Source organism: Zootermopsis nevadensis, unplaced genomic scaffold (assembly GCF_977971745.1).
Source record: "Zootermopsis nevadensis isolate Lab colony 2312 unplaced genomic scaffold, Znev_1.0 Znev_ptg000011l, whole genome shotgun sequence".
NCBI classification, from domain to species: domain Eukaryota; kingdom Metazoa; phylum Arthropoda; class Insecta; order Blattodea; family Termopsidae; genus Zootermopsis; species Zootermopsis nevadensis.
In genome coordinates this window covers 11,513,384-11,536,613 of record NW_028259143.1, presented here as the reverse complement: position 1 = coordinate 11,536,613, position 23,230 = coordinate 11,513,384, and the positions used below count along the sequence as shown (strand labels likewise).

Genomic DNA, 23,230 nt, shown 5'->3' with positions numbered 1-23,230 from the left:
GCACTTAAACGGTAGTAAAATATTACGTTTGTGCAAGTGCGTGGATCCATGTGTGTCTAAAAATCACTTTTGTTAAAAAGTTAAACTTTTGGTACAAAATATAATTTTTCAGTACTGATACATGAGTTTGACCTGATGATGATCTTTGGCTTGTGACGAAATGTAGACTTGAAGGTGAACGCAAACGTTTCGGAGAAACGTACTGTTTCCATCATCAGTGCAGAAGTCACAACCCTTACCCTCCAAAACCAACAGACACCACTAATAGTGACACGCGCGATGTGGAAACTCACTTTATGAGATGTGATGTGTTTCTGCTTAATTTTGATGGCCGAAATCTGGTGAGACTTATTTCTTACTCAGTAGAATTTGAGTTTCTCACAGCGCCCTGATGATGAAGACAGCAAGTGTAAAAACTACACAACTATTTCCTCAATTCATCATGACATCGAGAACCAACTCAAACTATGAATTTGTAAACCGTGTTCACTAATACATTACATTTATATAAAGTGAGCGCTATTAAAATCAGTGTCAGTTTGTCATAAATTACGTCTTTAAAATGTGGTATTTTAATGTATCTTTAAACTATCAAAGAAGTTTATACAATATTAATTGTAACATTTTCATAAGGACTCTTGTGTACACATTAATGAAACTTCGGTCTTTGCAAAAGGCGGGAAATTTCTTAAATAGCTAAGTGACTATTGGTTTCTCAGAATTGACTTTATTAAATAGAGTTCCTAAGTTATCAAAGGATATATCTGAACAGAGGACATCAGTTATGTCAGTGGTTCGTAAGTTTACTCTATAGTACGGGAGAAAACGCAGTCCTTTGACGGGCCATACCCAGAACAGAAACCGATGCTTATTGAAACAACAAACAGCTGCTGCCTTCGTGTGTGTATGTATGGTTTTCCTTGTCAGATCAAAGAAACGCAATATTTCGCTGTAACTTATATTGAAAACCTTTCTGTGTTGCTGGTTGTGTGTGAATGTCTTTCTCTACGTTCAATAACGCCCACTTCCTTATTCCATTCCTACTAAGCATTTCAAAATTCAAAATTCGTATCGTGCACTAATAGCAGTAGCTAACTAAATAACTACATGGAGAAAAGTTATTGAAAATCTCACCTAATTAAAAATTCACCCCCATCCCCTACGAAAGTTAAAGGTTCACTACAGATCATATTCTGAGCCGGATGAATCCAATCCACACTCCCAAACCCTAATTCCCCAAGATAAATTTTAATATTATCCTCCCATCTACGCCTATGCCTTCCTAGTGGTGTCTTTCCTTCAGGAGTTCCAAAATAAATGTTCTCATCTCTCCATGCGTGCTATATATCCTACCCGTCTTATCCTCCTTTAATGGATCGCCCTAATAATATTTGCAAAAAGAACCGAGTTTAGAGCTTCTCATTACGTCAGTTTCATAGGCCTCCAACTGCCAATGAATGTGACCGTGTTCATAGATTTAAGGGGATAAAGCCTGACGATGTGCAAAAACACGCTCAGAGCCAAAGCTGAAGATACATTTTCTGTTACTACATATAGCTGTTTTCCTACCTGAGAGGATTGAGAATCGCCCGGTGTCTGTCAACCGCGATGGCTGTGAGGGTGAAGACGCTCACGTTGACGCTCAACACCTGAACGAACGGACAGAAGGCGCACATGAAATGAGGTAGGTTCCATCGCTGCAACAGCGCAGCCTGAAACTGTGGGAACGACAGCGGGTGTAGCACTACAGTGGAATCGAGTACCAGAAAACGAAATTCTAAACACACGCAAGACGAAATTAAGGAGGAAGGAAATGGCATTAAAATAAAATAAGAGGAACGTTAAAATGCGGGAGACAGAAGTTATGTGAGGGAAAGAAAGCAAATGGGAAATGCATAAGAGGAGAAAGGGAAAAGCGTAAAAAGAAATAAGGGACTGAAATGGAGGAAAGATGAAATAAAGACAAAACAAAGGACAATATAAAAAGTTCCAAGCTCCCAACACCATCAAACGAGAGCGAATAAGAATGTTATGGTAGAAATCCACACCTTCGAGTCACTGTAGCTATATGTGGAAATATTTTATCAGCTCGCACTAAACGGAAGCACGAAATTACACGTGGACATAAATGTGTAGGTATCACATATAAATCCCTGCTCAAAAGAATGAAGGCATGTGGAAAGAGGACATCATACACGATGGACAAAACTGTCGATGACGAACCAATTTGTGTGCCTGTGCACATCACGAATTGTAATTGGCTTTTCCTAGCTATAGCGTCCGACTACACAATTTTCATATAAAAATTCGAAGCACACCTGAAACCATGCGACGACACAGCAGTTACAAATCACTAAAGTTCACCGATCCTTGCTCTACGTCTGGTGGCAGAGTTGAAGCATTTAATCCAACAGAAGAGGAAGTCAAATCTGTCCGATCTGTCACGTGCAGTACACTGAGATAGTGAACGCGACTTAGAATCATTTATTTAGTTTCTATATGAATGTATGTAAAGATGGTTGTCTTCTGGGTTGTTGCTGCAAGGACTTCTGAAGCGTCGTTAAACTTATACTAGACTACACGGCGCAACAACCCAGAAGACAGCCATCTTTAAACTCACCGACGTGAAAACCTCAAATACTACACAAATGTACATAGGTGGCTGCATTTAACTTATACATCACTACGACCTACAAATGGTATAAATTCAAGAAAATTATTGTTTTAACTATTCAAAAGTCTAAATAGCATGCACTTACAAATTCAGATATTTCAATTCGTAAACTCAGAACTATAAAATGCCCCTTAACCACAACCTAAAAAATAATTCCTTAAAATATATTTTTATAATTACCTGAAATGGAATTGAGAACAGCCCGATGATAATATCGGCCAATGCAAGATTTGAGATGAAACAGTTGGTAACATTTTGCATTCGTCGACTTCTGGCAACAATCCACATCACTAGGAAGTTCCCCGCAACAGCAAGTACAGAAATAGTTCCGTAGAAGATGGACAGCAGTGCAATAATACTAGCCGGTACGTCATACAAACCTATAACAATATAAAATTTGACATATTATAATTATTATTATATTTTCTGTTGAATTGTATTTGAATCCTGTAATTATTGATTTAGCACGTTAAAATAAAGAATTACATTAAGTTATCATCCAACTCCATTAAACACAGGACTTCTTGCCAAGCTGACAGTCGTTCAGCTAATCAAGAATTCTCCTTGTTTTTAATTAACCTGTGGTCCAGTACCGTGTCCAAAATAGGCAGCCACTGCAACCTATAATGGATGAGACTTGAGCCGTGCAGTCTCGTAGACACTGAGAGAATTTTATGAGGAGCTTATTTCTTCAGGGTGAATTTTGTATTGAGCCATAAGAAATGAGACCACACCTACAAATAATACTTTCTTAAGATCAATTTTAATTTATCACCCATCTAGATATCCTAATATTTTTCTGCCTTCAACCCCACCCCCAAAACAGACATTCTATATTGTTCAACTCCCATGTGTGCTAATTGTCTCACTTATATTATCCTCGTTGTTTTGTTCATCTACATATTATAAAGCAGCTCATTATATAATGTTCTCCTTCCCACAGTTATTTTCTTTGTAAAGTCTAACTACTGCCTTCAAGATTCTCTTCATATCACACAACACTCCACTTATGCTCTTCATCTTCAGTAAAAAAGTAAAGTAAAGTAAAGTTTGTCCCACTATACGCCATGTAGGCGTTTGGGGTGAGTGGAGGTATAGCTCCTCCCTTCCTTGACCGCGGCACTAGATGGGGCTGAATGGTCAGCTTCACGCCCCGGCCGTGCTTTACCCCCGGTACCCATTGTAGAGGAGGCTGGGTGGGCCCCAGAGCCGGTCAGGACGCAGAGGCTACAGGATAAATCCTCTGCCCCCGTCGGGGATCGAACCCCGGTCGTCCTGCCCGTAGCTAGTCACTATACTGACTGAGCTATCCCGGCTCATTTTCTTCTTCAGTAGAATACCGAATTATATTACCATACAACAGTAAGCAAGTTTGTCGTTTTGTGTGTTTTAATATCGAGGTCTTTATACATCACAAAGTAAAAAAAAAGCATTCTGAACTGTATAATAACAACTATTTCAGAAAGTCGACCCGCTCTAAGTTTCATAATAAAAGCAATTTCGTTAGAAAGTGGAGATTATGAAGTATGCATCGTTTCCAAAAACGCAAAACTTCGTCACACTGCCCAATCTGTTTCACCCATCGTGGTCCATTGCTGGTGTGGCATGTGATGCACTGCGATCGGTTTCATTCTCTAGCAACTCCACAAACGGCTTTTAATTGAACATCCCTCTTATTTCAAATAACTTTATGGCGTGTTTAGTAACCAAATATTTTGTACTATTACACCAATTGAACAGTTTGTGTTCGCTTTGGTAACAGTTAGTATTGTGTTTCCTCTGCAGGATTAGGTGTATATGTTTCAATAATGTTTATTTTTACATGTGGCAATAAAGAGTATATGCTGGTTGATATAGGCGTAATCCTATATATAGCATTATTGATATTTATCCTATTATTATCATAATCCATAACACACCTGCTAGATGTTGTTTTGTATCAACTTTGGGGTAGTTATCCTACAAGGTGAATATGACTATCCTCGCAACAGTATTGTATGACATAGAAATGCACAAATCACATGTGACAGGTGCCCAGGATAGCTGACTTTTGGATGAGTGTGCAATGTCATATGAGATGTACCTTGCATTTTCTTAGTTGATCCATTGTGTCTGACATGTTCGAGTGGCTGATGTCAGAATGTGTGGGCTTCGTCCTTATTAATTTATCATTGTGATTATTACATAATAAATGCCTCTTTATTTTATAAGGAGAAACATTAATATATTTTTACATTGTTTAAACAGTACAGCAGATCATGTGACCATTGTGGAAAAAATTATAAATCTTTAATTTATACAACATATAAGCAGGACTAAACTTTATTTCAAAACAAAGTTATAAACGGCTAAGATAATAGCACCAACATTGTGTGTTATGCTACCACTGGAAAAGTATTTATCCTCCTTGGATAAAATGATAAGAATTGTGTAATCCCGAACCTAATAATTAGAACTGAAATAACGGCTGTCATTAGGAATGTGTACTTAAAACATTTTAAATCTTAGTCAACTTACGATTTAAGGATTGTAGAAAGGTTTTTTTATGATTAGGAAACACATCACTCCATGGATCTTCCCAACAGCTACATAATTCGAAAACGACTAATTGGCCAGCACGGATTAATTCCGTGACGTCTACCGACTCATCGCTGCACTGCTTACATGTATGATACATCACACCCTCGACGTCTGTGAAGGTTTACCCCTTAAAACAGCAAAACCGCGATGCGCTAAGTTCAGACATGCCGAAAGTCGAACTTCACTCTATGGTGCAGGACATTTTTCGAAAAGTCGATTGTTACTCGGTTTGTCAAAAGACAGCCCACTCTGTTTAAGGAACCCAAAGGTTCATCACCGTGTTCATAAAAGCCCACAACTTGATTACGCCCTTAGCTAGCTACATATAATTAGTTCCCTCGATTCCTGTCTCCCTAAGGTCCATCTTAACGTTATCCTCCCACCGACGCCCAGACATTCCTAGTGGTCTCCAACCTTCAGGACTCCCAACAAATACTCTGGAAACACCCTTCCCCTCCCCCATGCATGTTCCGTCCACCTCATATTCTCGATTTAATCAACCTAACAATATCAGGTGAGAAGTACAGGCCGTAAAGCTCATCAATATGTAATTTTCTCCGTGACCCGTCTTCATCAAAGTACTTTCTCAAAATTCCTCAATCTATGGTCCTCCCTCAAAGTGAGGCACAATTGTTAAAGTCATACTATTGCATCTTTACATTTTTATATGAGACGGGATGGCAAAAGATTTTGGACTGAATTATTGTAGGCATTCCCTGAATTTAATGTGCTCTTGATTTCGTCATTCCGACTTGATAGTGAAGGTTCCCAAGTATTTTAATTTTGACACATTTTTTAAAGATTCACCGGTTATCCTTATATTTTGGTTCTATCCTTAATTTCGATGTCGACATATAATCATCTACTTTGTCTCTTCTGTATTCATTTCTGGAGCAACAACCCTACTAATCCTTAAGCCTGTTACTGTGTTCGCTTTTATAGTATTTATACTATCGCCGAACAGATTAATATCTTCAGGATAGACCAATCCCAAATCGTCCTGATTTTCTTGAACGTTCTTGAGGCCATATTCCAAGGCAAAATTAAAAAACAGCGATGATAATCGTCTCCCAGCTTCAGAACATTCTAAATAGGAAATTTATCGAACAAATGTTAACCTACACAATTTTGCTATAGGTTTCACTTAAACCTATTTTAATTAGCCTGATTAGCTTCTTAGATACGCCAAATTTAAGCAACATGTAAAGAGTTTCTCTCATAACTGAGTCATAGGCTTTCTTGAAGTTTATAAATAGTTGATGTACGGTCTCATTATACTCACACTTTTTCTCTAGTATCTGGCGAATGTATAAAATTTGATCACTTGTAGATCTATTACGACGGAACCTATATTGATGATCCCGAGTAATTTCCTTGACATATGGATTGAACCCCCACCAGAAGAATGCTGGATAAAATTTTGTAGGCAGATGATAAAAGCATGCTACAGTCCACAGACCAGGAGAAAAGCCCTGCTAGGAATGCGATATACGCGCATGCGCAAGATTTCGTGGTGAGTGACGATCCATCCTAAAATCAATCGTTCCACAACCACTGAATGAACAACAGACAACAGGCTTTCATGTGTTCTAATGGGTATAGCTTTAAGATTGTCTCACAGTGGCACAGTGATTTAATCTAGAATATTATCACAACACCCACAGAACACATTAGAGGTACACTCTCTACAATCTCCTCTTAACTGACGGATGTTTTCAATATGTGTGCAGTAGTGTAAAACTCTGACGTATCACACACTTCTCACCAATAGTAGCCCTCTAGTCCACTTGATAGTAAACATTCCCCCTGCACCGCCCCAGAAACGACTTCCCCCCGCAGGGCTTTCCTCCTGGTCTGTGGACAGTACTTAGTATAATTAATATTTAAAAAACCTAAATACATCTTAGTGTTGTGTTTACTGGTATGACTTCGGTCTCCCTGATGAACGTTGTCGTGGTGACTTAACACAAGGGCAACAACCAGTTCTAAAAATTGCGATATGTAGGTGCTGAGACACGCGGGCAGATGTGGGCTGTTGTGTTATTCCGTGCGCCTGCGCAGGAGCTGAAAAAAGCGAGGGACCTAATTTTTCAGCGATGAAAAAATCCATTAACGAAGCGGTTCTAGTTTATCGTCTACAGAAGGTAGAAGTTGTTACATTTCATCCAGCTCCACAATTTTTTGTTTCCTTAATAATTCCACCATGAATATTCTTCGAATGTATTTTGCTGCACAAAATTCAAAAGCTTTCCCTTGGTATGTTAATAGTCCATTCCACCTCACAAATGTGCATATCCGCTATGTTGATATTACTAATGTTACAAAATAAAGCATAAAGCTAGACGACCAATAATGGAACAATGTTGATATAACCTTTTTGGGGGAAATAAATAACGTGTTTTAAGAGCTATTAGGGGAGACCGATACCAATACCCTAACACGATACTAAAATGCATGTAATTTAAGTGACTAACTCTACGGATAAAGGATCTTTAGAGGAAGCTCGTGGTAGCTAAGTTGTTTCAAGACGTTTTTCACCTCTTACAGTACTATAGGACTCACTACCGTGTTCAGTGATCTCTACTAACTTGAGCCAGTTGAATTCAGCCTAGAACCTTGCTCCCTACTGCTTAGAACCATCATAATGTTACCATCCCATTCATGCTTAATTTCCCTATAATTGTTCATCGTTTCATGTTTTCAAATTTAAATTTAGCATGAGATTGTAATTTTCACCTATCGAATCGAACTTGATAGGACAGCCGTAAATATCTTCGGTGACAAATCTACACATATTTAAAAAATAAGAAAATTACAATAACTAAAAATGAGCCGGGATAGCTCAGTCAGTATAGCGACTAGCTACGGGCTGGACGACCGGGGTTCGATCCCCGACGGGGGCAGAGGATTTATCCTCTAGCCTCTGCGTCCTGACCGGCTCTGGGGCCCAATGGGTACCGGGGTCCTTTCCCGGGGGTAAAGCCGGCCGAGGCGTGATGCTGACCACTCACCCCCATCTAGTGCCGAGGTCAAGAATGAGTAGGAGCTATACCTCCACTCCCTCAAGCGCCTGTATGGCACGTAGCGGGATAAACTTTACTTTTACAATAACTAAATAGAAACTGGAAAAGAATTCCATCAATATTAAATGTGCGGCATAATCAAGTAACCTGCTGGCGTGAATTAAACTTTAGGTACACTGCTAAATTATTTTATCTTGAAGAGTTTTTGCTGAAAGTTACGTGAAGTAACTTTGTGGGAGCGAGTCGGACACTCAACGTCGCCTGTGCCACCTCACAATATTGGGAGTCGATTAACTGCAAGATGCAATTCTGATGCTACTGTCATTCTACGTGATAGAGCACATTCCACTCAGACCAGTTAACGCTATGTTATATCTCTTTAAAGTGAAACCCTAACTATATCACGGGAACAGTGACCTTTCAATTGGAATTCCAATCATGAATAGAACCTTTTATTTCCTTTTAATTTCAATGGAAGTACGCCAGATCATAATAGCAAACCAATAAACTGGGTGTAATAATATACTGTCATTCTTTGTACTATGCTTTTAATAATGGGGAGTAACACTTTGCATAATTCTTCTACTTCAGTTAATATAAGAGACTTACTATAGAGTGGAAAAGGATTTTTTACCGCTTTATAATATACGTTTTAAAAATGTGATGTACCACATATATCAGGGCAGCATAAAAAAGACGTCGGTTGTTACTAATTCTTCTTAATATGTAAAATACTTGCATTAGTTAAAACGTTCACCACCTCTGTACTAGAATCCGCTTAGATGTACAATATACTGGCTATATCTTCAGCACTTCAGCCCTGAAGATGAAGGCAGTATGTTACTCCGAAACTTTGGCATCTATCTACAAGTCTGCACGTAGTTACTACCCAGAAGACCAACATGGACATGTGGTTACGATGTCAAACATGCAGTAACCACTGGTTGTTTCGTTCGGGAATCTTAAATATTGATCTATGTGCCTTCGTTGTTTGAATAAAACCCGTCTATCTATTGCCACGGTCTTGCAGCTCGGCTTGTTTTCTTACTTTAATAGTGTTGTCAGTCTTATTAATTTAAATGTAAAACATAAAATAAAATTTTCCTAAAATTCAAGTAGGAAAGAGACACGCAGTTTTTGGGACAGCTTATGGCCTGGAAAAGATTAGATGGTCCTTTGAATACAACTAATAAACTATGAATGACAGATGGATTACAACACAGGCTCAAGATGAAATAATCCGAATGCTTAATGCTCTTCTCAGCTGCAACATTTATGACTTGGAGTGACTTGTGTAGTCTAATACTGAATATAAAGGCGTAGTTGGTAAGTTTTATGTCAGCCAACTTCAGGTTTTACACGGCTTTTCCGTGCATGAAACGAAGTAATGTTAGAAACTATAGTTGCATTCGTAATAACTTAAACCAGTTTCGTAGCTGTACGACAAAAAGACTGTCATCCATGTAATGTTTAGGTCTACAGCATTTATCAAAAATATAATGTTGCATTTAGTATAAACTAAAGAGAACTACGAGGCTCGTCCACAAAGTAAGTTTCCCTGGGGCCGTTTACAGAAACAAAACATAATTTCATGGAAATATTTATTGCAACAGATACAGCAAGTGTCCAGCTATTTTTCAACATATTCGCCACCGGAATTGAGACATTTGTCATACCGTGGGACCAACTTTTGAATACCTGTGTCGTAGAAGTCTGCCGCCTGGGATTGGAACCACTGTGTGACAACCATCTCCGCCTCTCTGTCATTCTCAAAACGCTGACGCTGACCGGACAGGAATTTCTTGAGGTGTAGGAAAAGATGGAAATCACTGGGAGCGAGGTCCGGGCTGTAAGGTGGATGATTAAACACCTCCCAGCTGAACTCCTGCAGGAGACATGCTGTCCGTCGAGCAGTGTGCGGCCTAGCGTTATCACTGACCGCACTTCACAGTCGGCGGGAGCTGGAATAAGAACCTCCATCTTCAACAGCTGCAACGATGCTACTGTGAGAACGCGGGAAGTGCCGTTAGTGCATGCGCCATGCTACGTCATTGCTCTATCACGTACGCACAGTCGCTTCGCGCAATATAAGGTTTGCTAGCTGTGGGACGAGTGGGAAACTTACTTTTGGGACGCGCCTCGTATTAACGTGAGGAGTAAAGGAAATAAGAATTTTAAAAAATTAATTTGGTTGCCTCATGACGAAAGTATAAATATAAAACATGTAGAAAAAAATTAATCTGTTAGTAAACATGATTGAGGAAGCTAAAATGTTTTGTCTAAGGCAACTTTCAAACCGAATCAACTATAACAAAAATAGGCAACAGGCGATTGGCAAAACACGTTACTACAAGAGACTGCACGCGTAACAATGTACAACGTTCACTCGGGAACAACAGTGATGTCGCTTTTAAAATTATCGCTTGCTGACAGGCGATAAGTGCTGAAAGCAAAGTTTCTGCCATGTCACCGAGTGATGCATATCGCCTGATTGTTTGTAGTAGCTCATTGCGTCATCCCGTCAACCACTTTCTGTGCAACGTGGAATGGTACAATGTACTAAGAATGTTGAAAAGCAACATCAAAGTTATGTTCGTGCAAATTATAGAATTTTCATTTTGTTCATCAACATTTTCACAGACAAGCAATTTTTTTGTGAAATTACAGCCGATAAGAAATCGCTTATTTCTCGTTGCTAGTTCAGGATACTCTTTTAATAACACAAAAGATAAATAAGATGAGTGGGGTGCATAAAACGAGCAAACAACAGCTTTGTGCAGAAATCTCTCTTGTAATATCATGAAAGAGGGTAAAAATTAACAGACATTCTAAAGTGAGAGTCTGGAACATGTCACCTAGGTTGAAGTAGCTTACAACCGTAAGCAGTGGCGAGCTGTTTGGATGTCATTGAGTTCCATAACAAAAGGGAATTTTCATACGGCTTAGTAAATTTATATAAAATACGAGTTCGAGGGTCTTTAACGGATAAACTACACGGAAAAGTCGAGGGTAGATGGGATGTGAATTGGATCCATTTGGCTCAGGATAGGCCCAACGACGTGTTCTTGTGACAATTATAATAAACTAATGGTTTCACGAAAGGCCTATAATCTTCTCAAATCGGGCTGTGTTCCATGTAGATCATAAATATTAACTTCTACAGTAAGACTCATGTAATAATAGGTGCAACATACCTTCTCCTTCGTAAGTAACATTGTACTTAAATTTGCTGATATTTGAATTTATATCCTGGTCAGAGCAGTTCATGGCTGTTAGGATGCAGTCTGTTCGTATAGATCTGTAACAAGAGATAACAATCAAATTTGAACTCAGACGATAGGGTTGATACTTTACACCTACACGATGGTAACCATCTACAAGGCAAAATGGCGTCACAACCCGTAACACCACAAGAGACAACGCAACTGAAATTTAAGTAAATCAGTGTTCTTTGGTCTCAACTTAATTACTGAGTGTTTTGCACAGACCACTTGGCTATACATTATTTGAATTATTTAAAATAATACACAGACATGAAAGATGAATTAGTACTTCCTTTCAAAAGAAACAGAATTTCCACCAAATAACTATTTTACTAAACTTTTAGGCACATCAATAGCTTCTCCAGTCAGCTAACATAAACACAGGCATTCAGAAAATTCAGACATCTGTCCATGACCTTGAACTAGCGGAAGTACATATTTCATTAGGGGAAGTGTCACTGGTAGTTCTCATAGGAATACGTAATGTATGCAGAATAAATACGAAAGTTATTTGTAAAAAAATCATACTTAAAGAAAACAACAGCTAATTGAAAGGACCTTGTCAATGGACTTCAACAATAATGTGATTTGAGGAAATCTTATTTGCTGTTTATTAACCGACGCTGTCAGTAGACCAGACCCCTATTATCATAAAAACTGTCTTTTGCGTGAATAATTATGTTTCGTGCAAAATTGAAAACAAGATGTTTAAACATACTATAATAGAATGTAATATATTTAGAACTCAACCTTAACCATAGCACTTAAACCACTTCATGCACAAAACGATGAAACCAGTGTTAATAGTAGCTGTACACATCGCCAGCAAGCTACGGGTCTAGGTCAAAGATACTCGATGAACTTTAATTTCCAACTAAACCTGGTTTCAATTTTACAATATTCCTGTCCATGCCTGGTATACAATCCCGGACGTCTAGCTCTTAGCCACTGAGCTAAATTGGCTATTGGTGCGTACGACGTATGTTTAGAATGTGTAAGTTTTGTATCGATTGTATTAGGAATAGCGGAATAAAATCGAAATAATTCTCCTTAAACGTTTGAAATCAAAATCTAATGAAATGCTAACAGATCACTTAAACAGGAAACAGGAAGATGTTGAAATTCCATTCATTCCTGTTCTGTTTGTTCCATTGGAGCATCTGGCACTGTTCAGCTACAACACTTAACCCATTTCCTATTTAATTAGAGACCGCAGTCTATTCTTGATCGAAGTGGAAAACCTGCTGACTTCTAATTCAATTCAGTTCTTTCTTCGCTCCAGCAAACAACAGTTTCACATTCCCGCTGGTTTCGTTAGAGAAGTTTCGACGCTGTAGCTCGCAACCAATCGATGCTGCAGAAACGATTAGCCAGCTGCCTTCCTACTGTTGCTTTTTCACATATCCTCAACTGAAGTAGTATTTATTTACTCCCGAGTTTTAAAAAAAATATCTCAACGTTGACGATTGAAATTTTTACGGTAGGTGTAGTAGTTAGTTTTACAATTTTAAGGTCTGGATATCGACACTGGTCGTCCTGTCTAACGTTTTCTGCTTTATATCGCTTCCTCCAAGTGAATTCTTTGATGTTACCTTAACATAAGACATTTCAACCCTTATAAAACGGGCCAATTGTCTTAAAACCTTGCATACCGCGTAGTGTACTGGAATATAAAACATGCATATAAACAAAACTGTTTACACTTTGAAGGACACAAATGCGAAACGCGTTTCGACTTCAAGAGGTCATCATCAGAGGACGTGTTAAGAACAGCCTCGAAAGGTAATAAAATGCTTGACATTTTAGAAAATTTTCATATATATAAAACCAGCGAAAATCAAAACATCATAAATGAACAGAACGCCCATGACTCCAATGCGTAGGTATACCTGAAGACGGAAATAGACTTCCACCTCCGAAACGTCGTTAAATTTTATTATTTTATTAGACGATGGATAACATCAAAAAACCTTTTATTCAAATAACTCACCATCGTCAAAAACGTTTAGATTTGAGAAAATCATAAATTTCATATGCATTAGTTGGCCACACTGATAGTTAATATATACCCTACACATTTTTCAAACTGACAGTAACGCCCACGCATCGTTGAAGTTCACAGGCACAGACGACGGAACCACGGCTCACCGTAGACCCAGCAACGGCAATCAGACCAGTGGACATAAAAGCTAAGAGCTCAATTTAATACACCAACTCCTGTGCAATCAACGTCCGGTGAGGTGTTATATAAAATACGGTTTTTGTAAAGTACACACCTTTTATGTTCTGTAGAAAACCATAAGCGTATTGATTTTTATTATATAAATTAATTTGTTTTGTCACTGATGATGACCTCTTGAGGTCGAAGTGCGTTTGGCATTAGTGTCCTTCAAAGTGTAAACAATTTTGAGTCAACAGTGATTTTCGTCTTTGCATTTAAGAGGTAGATATAATTATTACGACTTGTTTCACATTCCTGTTCTAGACATGAATTATCTTCACTGATTCCAAATTATTTGAACTTGTTATTTATGATCATATCTCACATTACATAAAGTCGAAATTAAATCCTTGTCAGCATGGTTTTACTAAATCTAAATCTACAGTTACTAATCTCGTAACTTATCTTGATTTTATTAACCCAATAGTTGGCTCCCAGGGTCAAGCTGATGCTCTTTATTTTGATCTTAGCAGTGCATTTGATCTTCTCCCTCACAATCTATTACTCAAGAAGCTCAGTGCTTTTGGACTCTCTGATGGTTATGTACACTGGTTTCGTAGTTACTTAACCAACAGACAATCCCAGGTTCGCGTTTCTGGAACTCTTTCGTCTCCTTTTGTAGTCCTCTCTGGAGTTCCACAGGGATCTGTTTTGGGTCCTCTACTTTTCAACTTGTTTATTGACGACATATGCCAAGTAATTAATCATTCTAAATGCCTTCTTTTCGCTGATGATATCAAAATTTTTCGTGCCATTAAATCTCCCAACGACTGCAATGAACTTCAAACTGACATTGACTCGATACAAGGTAGGTGCACTGCTAACTTCATGAAACTCAATATTAGTAAAACTACAGTAATTTCATTCTCCAGGAAAACCACTACTTTGATCTTTGATTACAAACTTTTTCATTCCTCCATAACACGTACCGATTCCATTAAAGACCTGGGAATATTTATCGACTCCAAGCTCCGATTTCACAACCATGTTGACCACATATTTTCACATTGTATTAAGTTGCTGGGTCTTGTTCGCACGTTAACCTTTTCGTTCTCTTCTCTCGATTGCCTGTATATGTTATATGTAACCTTAGTTAGATCCAAGCTCGAGTACGCCTCGGTCGTTTGGAATTCTATTACGACTACTGATGCCAACAAACTGGAACGTATTCAGCAGAAGTTTGCAGCCCTTTGCTACTATCGTTTCCTCCCCCAAGTTCATTACAGCTACGCTGATGCGTTAGAGTATTTAAAACTCCAAACCCTGCGTAAGAGAAGGCATTGCAGTGATGCACTGTTCCTTGCGCAGGTTTACCGCGGTTTTAAATGCTGTCCTTCCCTTCTGGAAGCTGTCGGTCTCCGCATCCCTGCTCGGAATCTGAGAGATTTTTCTATGTTCAGTTTTAGCCCCTTGTTCAAAAACAGTCCTTCTGCTAGATGCGCATCAGCTGCTAATGTTGTCTGCAGGGATTTGGACATATTCGAGACGAAAATTGTCACACTTAATCATATTCTATAATAGCAAAATTTACTTAATTGATTCATGTTATTTTACAAATATCCTAATGTAGTTAGTAGTAATTTTTTGTGTACTTTCCGTATCAATGTATTTTATATATTGCTTGTTTTACCTTTTATGTTTTACTGTGTTTGTGAGTTTATCTCTGTGCTGTATCTGTAATTGGCCACCAGGCTGTTGATACAGCACACAAATAATAAAGAATTGAAAGAATTGAATTGAATTGAAATCTTAGATTCTCTGAGAAAATTCGTCAATATCACCTTATAATAAGGCATGGCCGCCTTCTCTCTTATAGTCGTTAATCATCATCCGGCTATCCGACACAGTGAAGGCCTTGTATCATATGCATTTAAGATTTGAAGCTGTGAATGGCAACAAAAAGTGACAAAATCTACGACGATCGATTGAGCAAATATCTTACGTTTCAGTCCACCTCCTTCTCAACCAGTCTCTGATAATAGACATGGATAACGCTACCGAAATGCAGGATGTCTGCTCCGATCAGATTCAGGTGATGACCCGGGTTAGAAGATGTCTTCAAATCGACCAGAACCCAACACGCAACGTTCAAGAGAAATATTTCAAGGCGATGTAGACACATTTACTTTGTGTTTATGGTTTGCTGACCCATTTTTCAGCTTTTTAAAAAATATGGCTATCAATTTATAACAGCCCTGTAGGACCTACTCATATTTTTCCATGGGACTAAGTGCAAAACAGACAGCGCTCATAAATAACGAGCCGCGTGGCTGTGTATTGTGGGACTTTATTCAAATTGCTCAGACACAAAAAAAATCTCCTTTATTGCCATTTTACTTCAACAAGGGGTCCTCAGTTACGGAGTATAAAAACCACATAATCCGCTACTAAAGAGGACAAATATACAAAAATGATTGTATCAAATTAGTCGTTAACATATACTTTTTAGTGCTACATCTCTGAAGCCAAATAACTTGATTAACATTTTCTTCCCCTCCTATGCCTCCAAGCGGATTTAATTCTTGTCAGTCCAATGGTAACTGTATGCCCCACCTGCTTCGACAATCAAGAATTATTCATTCTGCATTTGTGTGTTTTGTGTAATTCCCACTTTGAACAGTTATTATTTCCTTGCACAGCGCCAACATATTAATTTATATAGGGTGAAATTTTTGTTTTCTTTGCGGTGTTTACTTAATTCTGAAATATTATTTAGACGAGCTTCGGCTAGAACGAACGGACATTGCCTGGGAACCTTCTAACTATAAGCTGCCCTTTCCCCCCTCCCCAGGAATTAAGTCTCTCACTTCTCCCTCGTCAATATTATCTTTGTTCTATTGTCTTGCTATCCTTCCTAGCTCTCTTCTATCTTCAAAGGGTTAAATATAGAAATGTCTTCACTCGTTCATAATCTCTTGAGAATTATTAGATGTTATGTAAAGTATTAATTTCCTTATGAACTTAAATTTTGTGAGCGTGGCGATGAATAAACAAGTTTATTAAAAATAAGTGTAATTACTCGGGCGGCTGAATATCAATTAGCTTTTTTAAGAAGATGCTACACCACAGAATTTTTGCTGCATCTATAGCCATAAAACTCATGATTGTTTGAAAAAGTGTCCTGCAAGCAAATGTGTGGCTGCGAGAAAAATGACAAATGGCGTCTCGAATTATTTTCGTCGTGCTTTTATCAACATTAACTTATTTCTAAAACAAAAGTTTCTGCTTAATCTTTAGTTTTTATCTTCCTAAACACATTACTATTATTTTTTATTAATATTGTTGCTTCCTCCTGTTGTCCAAACCGCTGACAATACAAACAATTCGTTGAGCTGATTTCGAAGACAACGTACATATTACACCAAACTTTGGACCTTAGTGAGTGTCTAGCGTTCGTACTGTGTATGTGGGAAATTCCAAGTGCCTTGTAGCACCGTTTCGTCAAACCGATATGTAAACAAAACAAAAATTGTACACACCAGGCAGCTTTTCAAACTGTTGAAGGAAGCCGAGAACAAATGTTAAATATTCTTTTGTGAATACATTTGAACGATCTAGACACTCTCGTAGTTTTAGACATTCTCACGTACGTGTGTATGCACATAGCATGCTATCTGCAAAACTACGGCCTCTTTTAGAGGAGTCCAAACGAGTTACACTCCGTCGAGGTAGTCAAGACTTTATGGCACGTGTTCTAGGACATCACAGCGTATTCTCTGAGGTATTTGACCGTTGTGGAAAAGTGGATGGATACAGGAATGGACATGATACTCCTTGTGATAAATGTCCTCGACATGAAACATCTCTATCATGAATACAAAGTCTTATCAATTAGAATCGATTACTTCATCATTCACGGTGTATCATGGACAAGAAGTATTAACACAGAATTTGTAAGAGAAGGTGGGTGCAAAATATAACAGAAGTCTCGAAGATGACAAGTATACAAAATGTTAGTCGTAAAACCTGAAAGGAATAGAGACCACAGTAGATGAAGTGATAATAATAAACTGAATCTTAAAGCTAATCAAGAATTCACTACCTTTATGGGGAGAAAAGTTTCACCGTCGTGTTCACACTAATCCGTCACTGGAACCTATACTGAGCCACACTGATTCAGTTCACAGCCTTACAAAATACTTCTCAAGAACACTATCCTCAAATCTAGCCCTAAGTTCCCCAAATATATTCTTGTCTTCAGGCTTACAGAATAAAATATTTTGTACATTTCTCACCTCCTCCCCCCCACCTATCATCCTCAATTATAATTTCATAATAATAATTGGTTGAAGAGCACATATATGTATTTTACTGTTTATTTGTCAGTTTCTCTCTATTAAATGTAAATAACCACCGAGACAAAGGCTTCTAAGTTAATTTAAATACAATATTAAATCACAACAAATAATTGTTAGGTCGCAACGCGTCGTTTACGCATTCAACTCTTTTGTGTCTGAATAATCTCGTGACATTTACCGCGCACTGTAACTGATTTTTTTTTTGTATCTTATATGCGTCATGTTTGTGTTTGATTAAATATATTTATTTTGTACAGTCTATACACAAACGTTTGAAGTTTATTGGTGTTTTAAAAATTATATAATATTAAAACATTTTGTTGTGTAAAATATTATATTAGCGCTCTTAATCGTAAATACGATTTTACATTATATTTTTTAGCGCTTTTATTAAAACGACATGTTTCGACGGGTAATACCGTCGTCTTCAGGTTTTTATCAATTTAAAATATTTTAAAAACTATTAGATATTTGATGCAAGGTATTATAATGACCCGTAGTTCTGTTTGTAGCTTTCCATTTTCATGGTAAGTTGGTTATTGTAGTCAGACGTTATATTTATCTGTGGAATTAATGTTTAATTATTTTCTTGGAATGAGTATGAATTAACATAGGAAATAAATAAATAATCGTATAAATATGTATTAAGAATAGTAAACGAGGAACATACCAAGAGATGTTGTGTAGAGTAACGTACGTCTGACGGCTGGTGAAGAGAATCTGTGTCTGGTGTATGTATGTTGTTTGAGGGTTATTAATATATAAGTGAAAGTTGTTTCATGGGGTAGGGTCAAGAAACTGTATGACGTTGAAGATGGGATTGTTAAGGTGGATGTTGTTATCATTTAATGCAGTGTTTTGTTTGTGTGTTCGTTGTATGTGATATTTTTCTATTGTGTTTCTGTGTCGTCTATTATGAACTATTTTTATAATGTCCATTACTTGTTCGATTTTATTGTATGAGTGGCCAGTGTTTAGTATATGTTTTGCATATGCTGAGTTTTCTTTGTTATGTTTAATAGCTGTTATGTGTTCTTTATATCTCTGAGTGAATGTGCGTCCTGTTTGGCCTATATAAGTTAGTGGGCAATCTTCGCATTTTAACTTATATACGCCAGGTTGGTCGTATTGGTTTTTTATATCTGACGATAGGTTTTGTTTTAAAATGTTTTTTATTGTGTTATTTGTTCTAAAAGCGACTTTTATATTATTTGTTTTAAATATTTTTGTTATGTATTTGGTTTCTTTTCCTATGTATGTAAAGGTAACCCATTTATTTTGTATATTTTCATTTTCGTTTCCGTTCCGTTCCCATAGTCCAATGGGTGCACCAACCTCAAGTATACTGTCCGAAATATTTCTACAATACCTTGAACATAATTACATTATAATCATATTAAATAAAAATCAGATCAAATATTACAGCAGATACGTAGACGATATACTTATGATTTACGATACAAAAAAGACAAAAATAGAAAACGTACTAAATGAATTCAACAATATAAACCAAAATATACAATTTACCTTAGAAACAGAACAAAATAATACCCTAAATTATTTAGATTTAACCATAATAAGAAATATTAATAATTTTGAATTCAAAATATACAGAAAACCCACAAACACTAGTACCATAATTCACGCCTCTTCATGCCACCCCAACGTACATAAACAAATGGCTATCAATTATTTAATAAATAGAAAAAATACATACCCTTTAAACATAACAAATAAACAAATCGAAGGTAATATAATAAAACAAATTCTAATAGAAAACGGTTATAATAATTACGAACTAAAACCCAAAAACAAAATAAAAAATAGCAATAACGGAAACGAAAACGAAAATGAAAATATACAAAATAAATGGGTTACCTTTACATACATAGGAAAATAAACCAAATACATAACAAAAATATTTAAAACAAATAATATAAAAGTCGCTTTTAGAACAAATAACACAATAAAAACATTTTAAAACAAAACCTATCGTCAGATATAAAAAACCAATACGACCAACCTGGCGTATATAAGTTAAAATGCGAAGATTGCCCACTAACTTATATAGGCCAAACAGGACGCACATTCACTCAGAGATATAAAGAACACATAACAGCTATTAAACATAACAAAGAAAACTCAGCATATGCAAAACATATACTAAACACTGGCCACTCATACAATAAAATCGAACAAGTAATGGACATTATAAAAATAGTTCATAATAGACGACACAGAAACACAATAGAAAAATATCACATACAACGAACACACAAACAAAACACTGCATTAAATGATAACAACATCCACCTTAACAATCCCATCTTCAACGTCATACAGTTTCTTGACCCTACCCCATGAAACAACTTTCACTTATATATTAATAACCCTCAAACAACATACATACACCAGACACAGATTCTCTTCACCAGCCGTCAGACGTACGTTACTGTACACAACATCTCTTGGTATGTTCCTCGTTTACTATTCTTAATACATATTTATACGATTATTTATTTATTTCCTATGTTAATTCATACTCATTCCAAGAAAATAATTAAACATTAATTCCACAGATAAATATAACGTCTGACTACAATAACCAACTTACCATGAAAATGGAAAGCTACAAACAGAACTACGGGTCATTATAATACCTTGCATCAAATATCTAATAGTTTTTAAAATATTTTAAATTGATAAAAACCTGAAGACGACGGTATTACCCGTCGAAACATGTCGTTTTAATAAAAGCGCTAAAAAATATAATGTAAAATCGTATTTACGATTAAGAGCGCTAATATAATATTTTACACAACAAAATGTTTTAATATTATATAATTTTTACAACACCAATAAACTTCAAACGTTTGTGTATAGACTGTACAAAATAAATATATGAAATTTTGTGTTTAATTATGATCGTGCTAGAAACCTCAACAATAACAAATATGCTGCAAAAGTGAAACAAATTGTATTTTTGTTTTTTCCATTAATGTTCTTAATTAAATATCAACGTTCGAACACAATTTCTTAGAAATATAATTTAAACCAGATGAGAGAACAAAATAAATTAAAATGGCTGAACGATAACGTTTCCCGTCGTACTGTGATATTCCTCAGTACGGAGCTGATAGAACTCTAAATATGCTGAGAGGTCAGAGCCATCGGTCTACATTAAATGTGACTGGAACTTTATTGGAAAGTCACCGAACGGCAGTCAAGTCAAGGATAATATGTTTTTATGGTGCAGAATATCGATATTTCGAAACAAATATACCGATCGATACCTGAGCAACCTTTCTGAAGAGCTCGACAGCGATGGTCGATCATGACTCTGAGCATAACGTAAAGTAGCTGAACCATCTCCACATCCAAATCGATAATTCAGAGGTTTGGAATATGTGGTAAGCTTTGACATGCTGTGACGGAATAAATGCATAATAGTTATTTTTCATTTGTTCATTATTTTTATTACTTTGGATTCAAAAAATATTTTTGAGGCAAGAGAGCAACTTGACTTTCCCAATCTTCAAAGAAATGCATTCAGTCAAAATTACATTTGTATAACTAAGATGATGCGTCTTGTAGTGTGGTAGAGTTTACCATTGTTTCAGAAGTGCTTGCTGCCTCCATGATCAGAACGTCAAAGCAGGCAGAAATCACTTCTGAAACGTCAGTAATTTTCTACCAGACTACACTGTGCTACACCACAGAAGACGGTCATTTTCAAACTTACCGCTGTGTGAACCTGACATCTCAGAAATTTACGCTTACTGAAACATCACAACTGTTTGCAGGAGGGCAGAGATGTTTCGTAAAGATAATACTTAAAATAACTAAACAGGTATTTATTAGTTACCTTCACAAGAAGACCAAATACTTCACTTTACTAAAACCCCACAAAATCATTAATTTGGTTTCTGACAATTCACACTAACGAGTTAACGTTCTATTCAAATGTATAAGCTGAGAAATTGTGTATCTTCTCATACTCTGAGGTATATAACCTAAATAAATAAATAACAACAGAATTTAGCACAATTATTGTAAGACGAGCTGCAGCCTCAAAGGGACATTATCAGTGACATCACATACTACGTCGGTTCACCAAGTAAAGTGTACTGCACTATTATTTTAAGAGTGTTTTTCATTAACAGTGATAAGTAAATTCACATAATATAACTTGTGATGCCATGGCGGAAACTACATGAAAAATTATTGGCACTGTACTGAATTATAAGGCATTGGTCAATATTTTAAAATACACGGAGTATTGATCTACTATCTACTATCTTGGACTTGGAGTGAACCTAATTTATTTTAATTACATTGGTCCTATTAATTTAAACACATTCTCAACACACAAGTCCAATCTTAAAACAAAAGTACGTGAGAATAATATTAAAATTCATAATGAAGGAAAATGTTATAACTACGAGGTGCGATCGGAAAGTTTCAAGACTGTGTCAATAGCGGGCGAACCGGATGTAGTACGAGCTTCTACCTTTAGGGGGTGCGGCCTACATTCATAGTGATCAGTGTGCCAGCCGGCATCATCGAATTAGCATTTGTTTCTTAGTTACGGGCGTTTTGGTAGTGCATTACACCGACCCTCCTGCGATTTCGGAATGGCGTGTGCATCAAATTTTGCCAAAGACTCGCCAAAACGGCTACGGAAACCTATGAAATGCTAAAGCAAGCATTTGGGAAGTCCGCAATGGGTCGTGCACAAACTTTTGTGTGGCATTCACGTTTTAAAAATGACCGAACCTCTGTCGATGATGACGAGCGTTCTGGACGACCATCTTCGAGCACAACGCCCGAAAATGTTACGAAGATTCGACAGGCCATTCACGAAGATCGACGTCGTACCATCAACGACTTGTGCGACATTGTTGGGATAGGCTATGGGACCTGTCAGCTGATTCTAAAGGAAGAACTCCACATGCGACGCATCATGACAACGCGCCAGCGCACACCGCCCTCAAAGTTCGGCAGTTTTTGGCCTCAAACACCATGGCCGTCATCCCGCACCCTCCTTATTCGCCGTGTGACTTCTTCCTCTTCCCAAAGATGAAAATTCAGCTAAAGGGAAGGAGATTTGAGACGATAGAAGAGATTCAGGCAGAATCGAAGATGGTGCTTGACAGGCTGAAAAAGAAAGA

At 37.1% G+C, this 23,230-nt stretch overlaps 1 protein-coding gene across 3 annotated transcripts in view; it reads right to left on the bottom strand.

Moving 5' to 3' along the window:
* Nucleotides 1-23,230, bottom strand: part of LOC110835896 (neuropeptide Y receptor type 1) — a 266,220-nt gene that overhangs the window by 108,034 nt on the left and 134,956 nt on the right. For all 3 annotated transcript variants that reach the window (XM_087347284.1, XM_087347285.1, XM_022076597.2), the window contains 3 exons: nucleotides 11,472-11,575; nucleotides 2,855-3,054; nucleotides 1,570-1,718 (listed from right to left, as the gene is read on the bottom strand). In XM_087347284.1, the coding sequence (XP_087203410.1) occupies nucleotides 1,570-1,718; nucleotides 2,855-3,054; nucleotides 11,472-11,575 (453 nt within the window). The remainder of the gene's footprint in view (nucleotides 1-1,569; nucleotides 1,719-2,854; nucleotides 3,055-11,471; nucleotides 11,576-23,230) is intronic.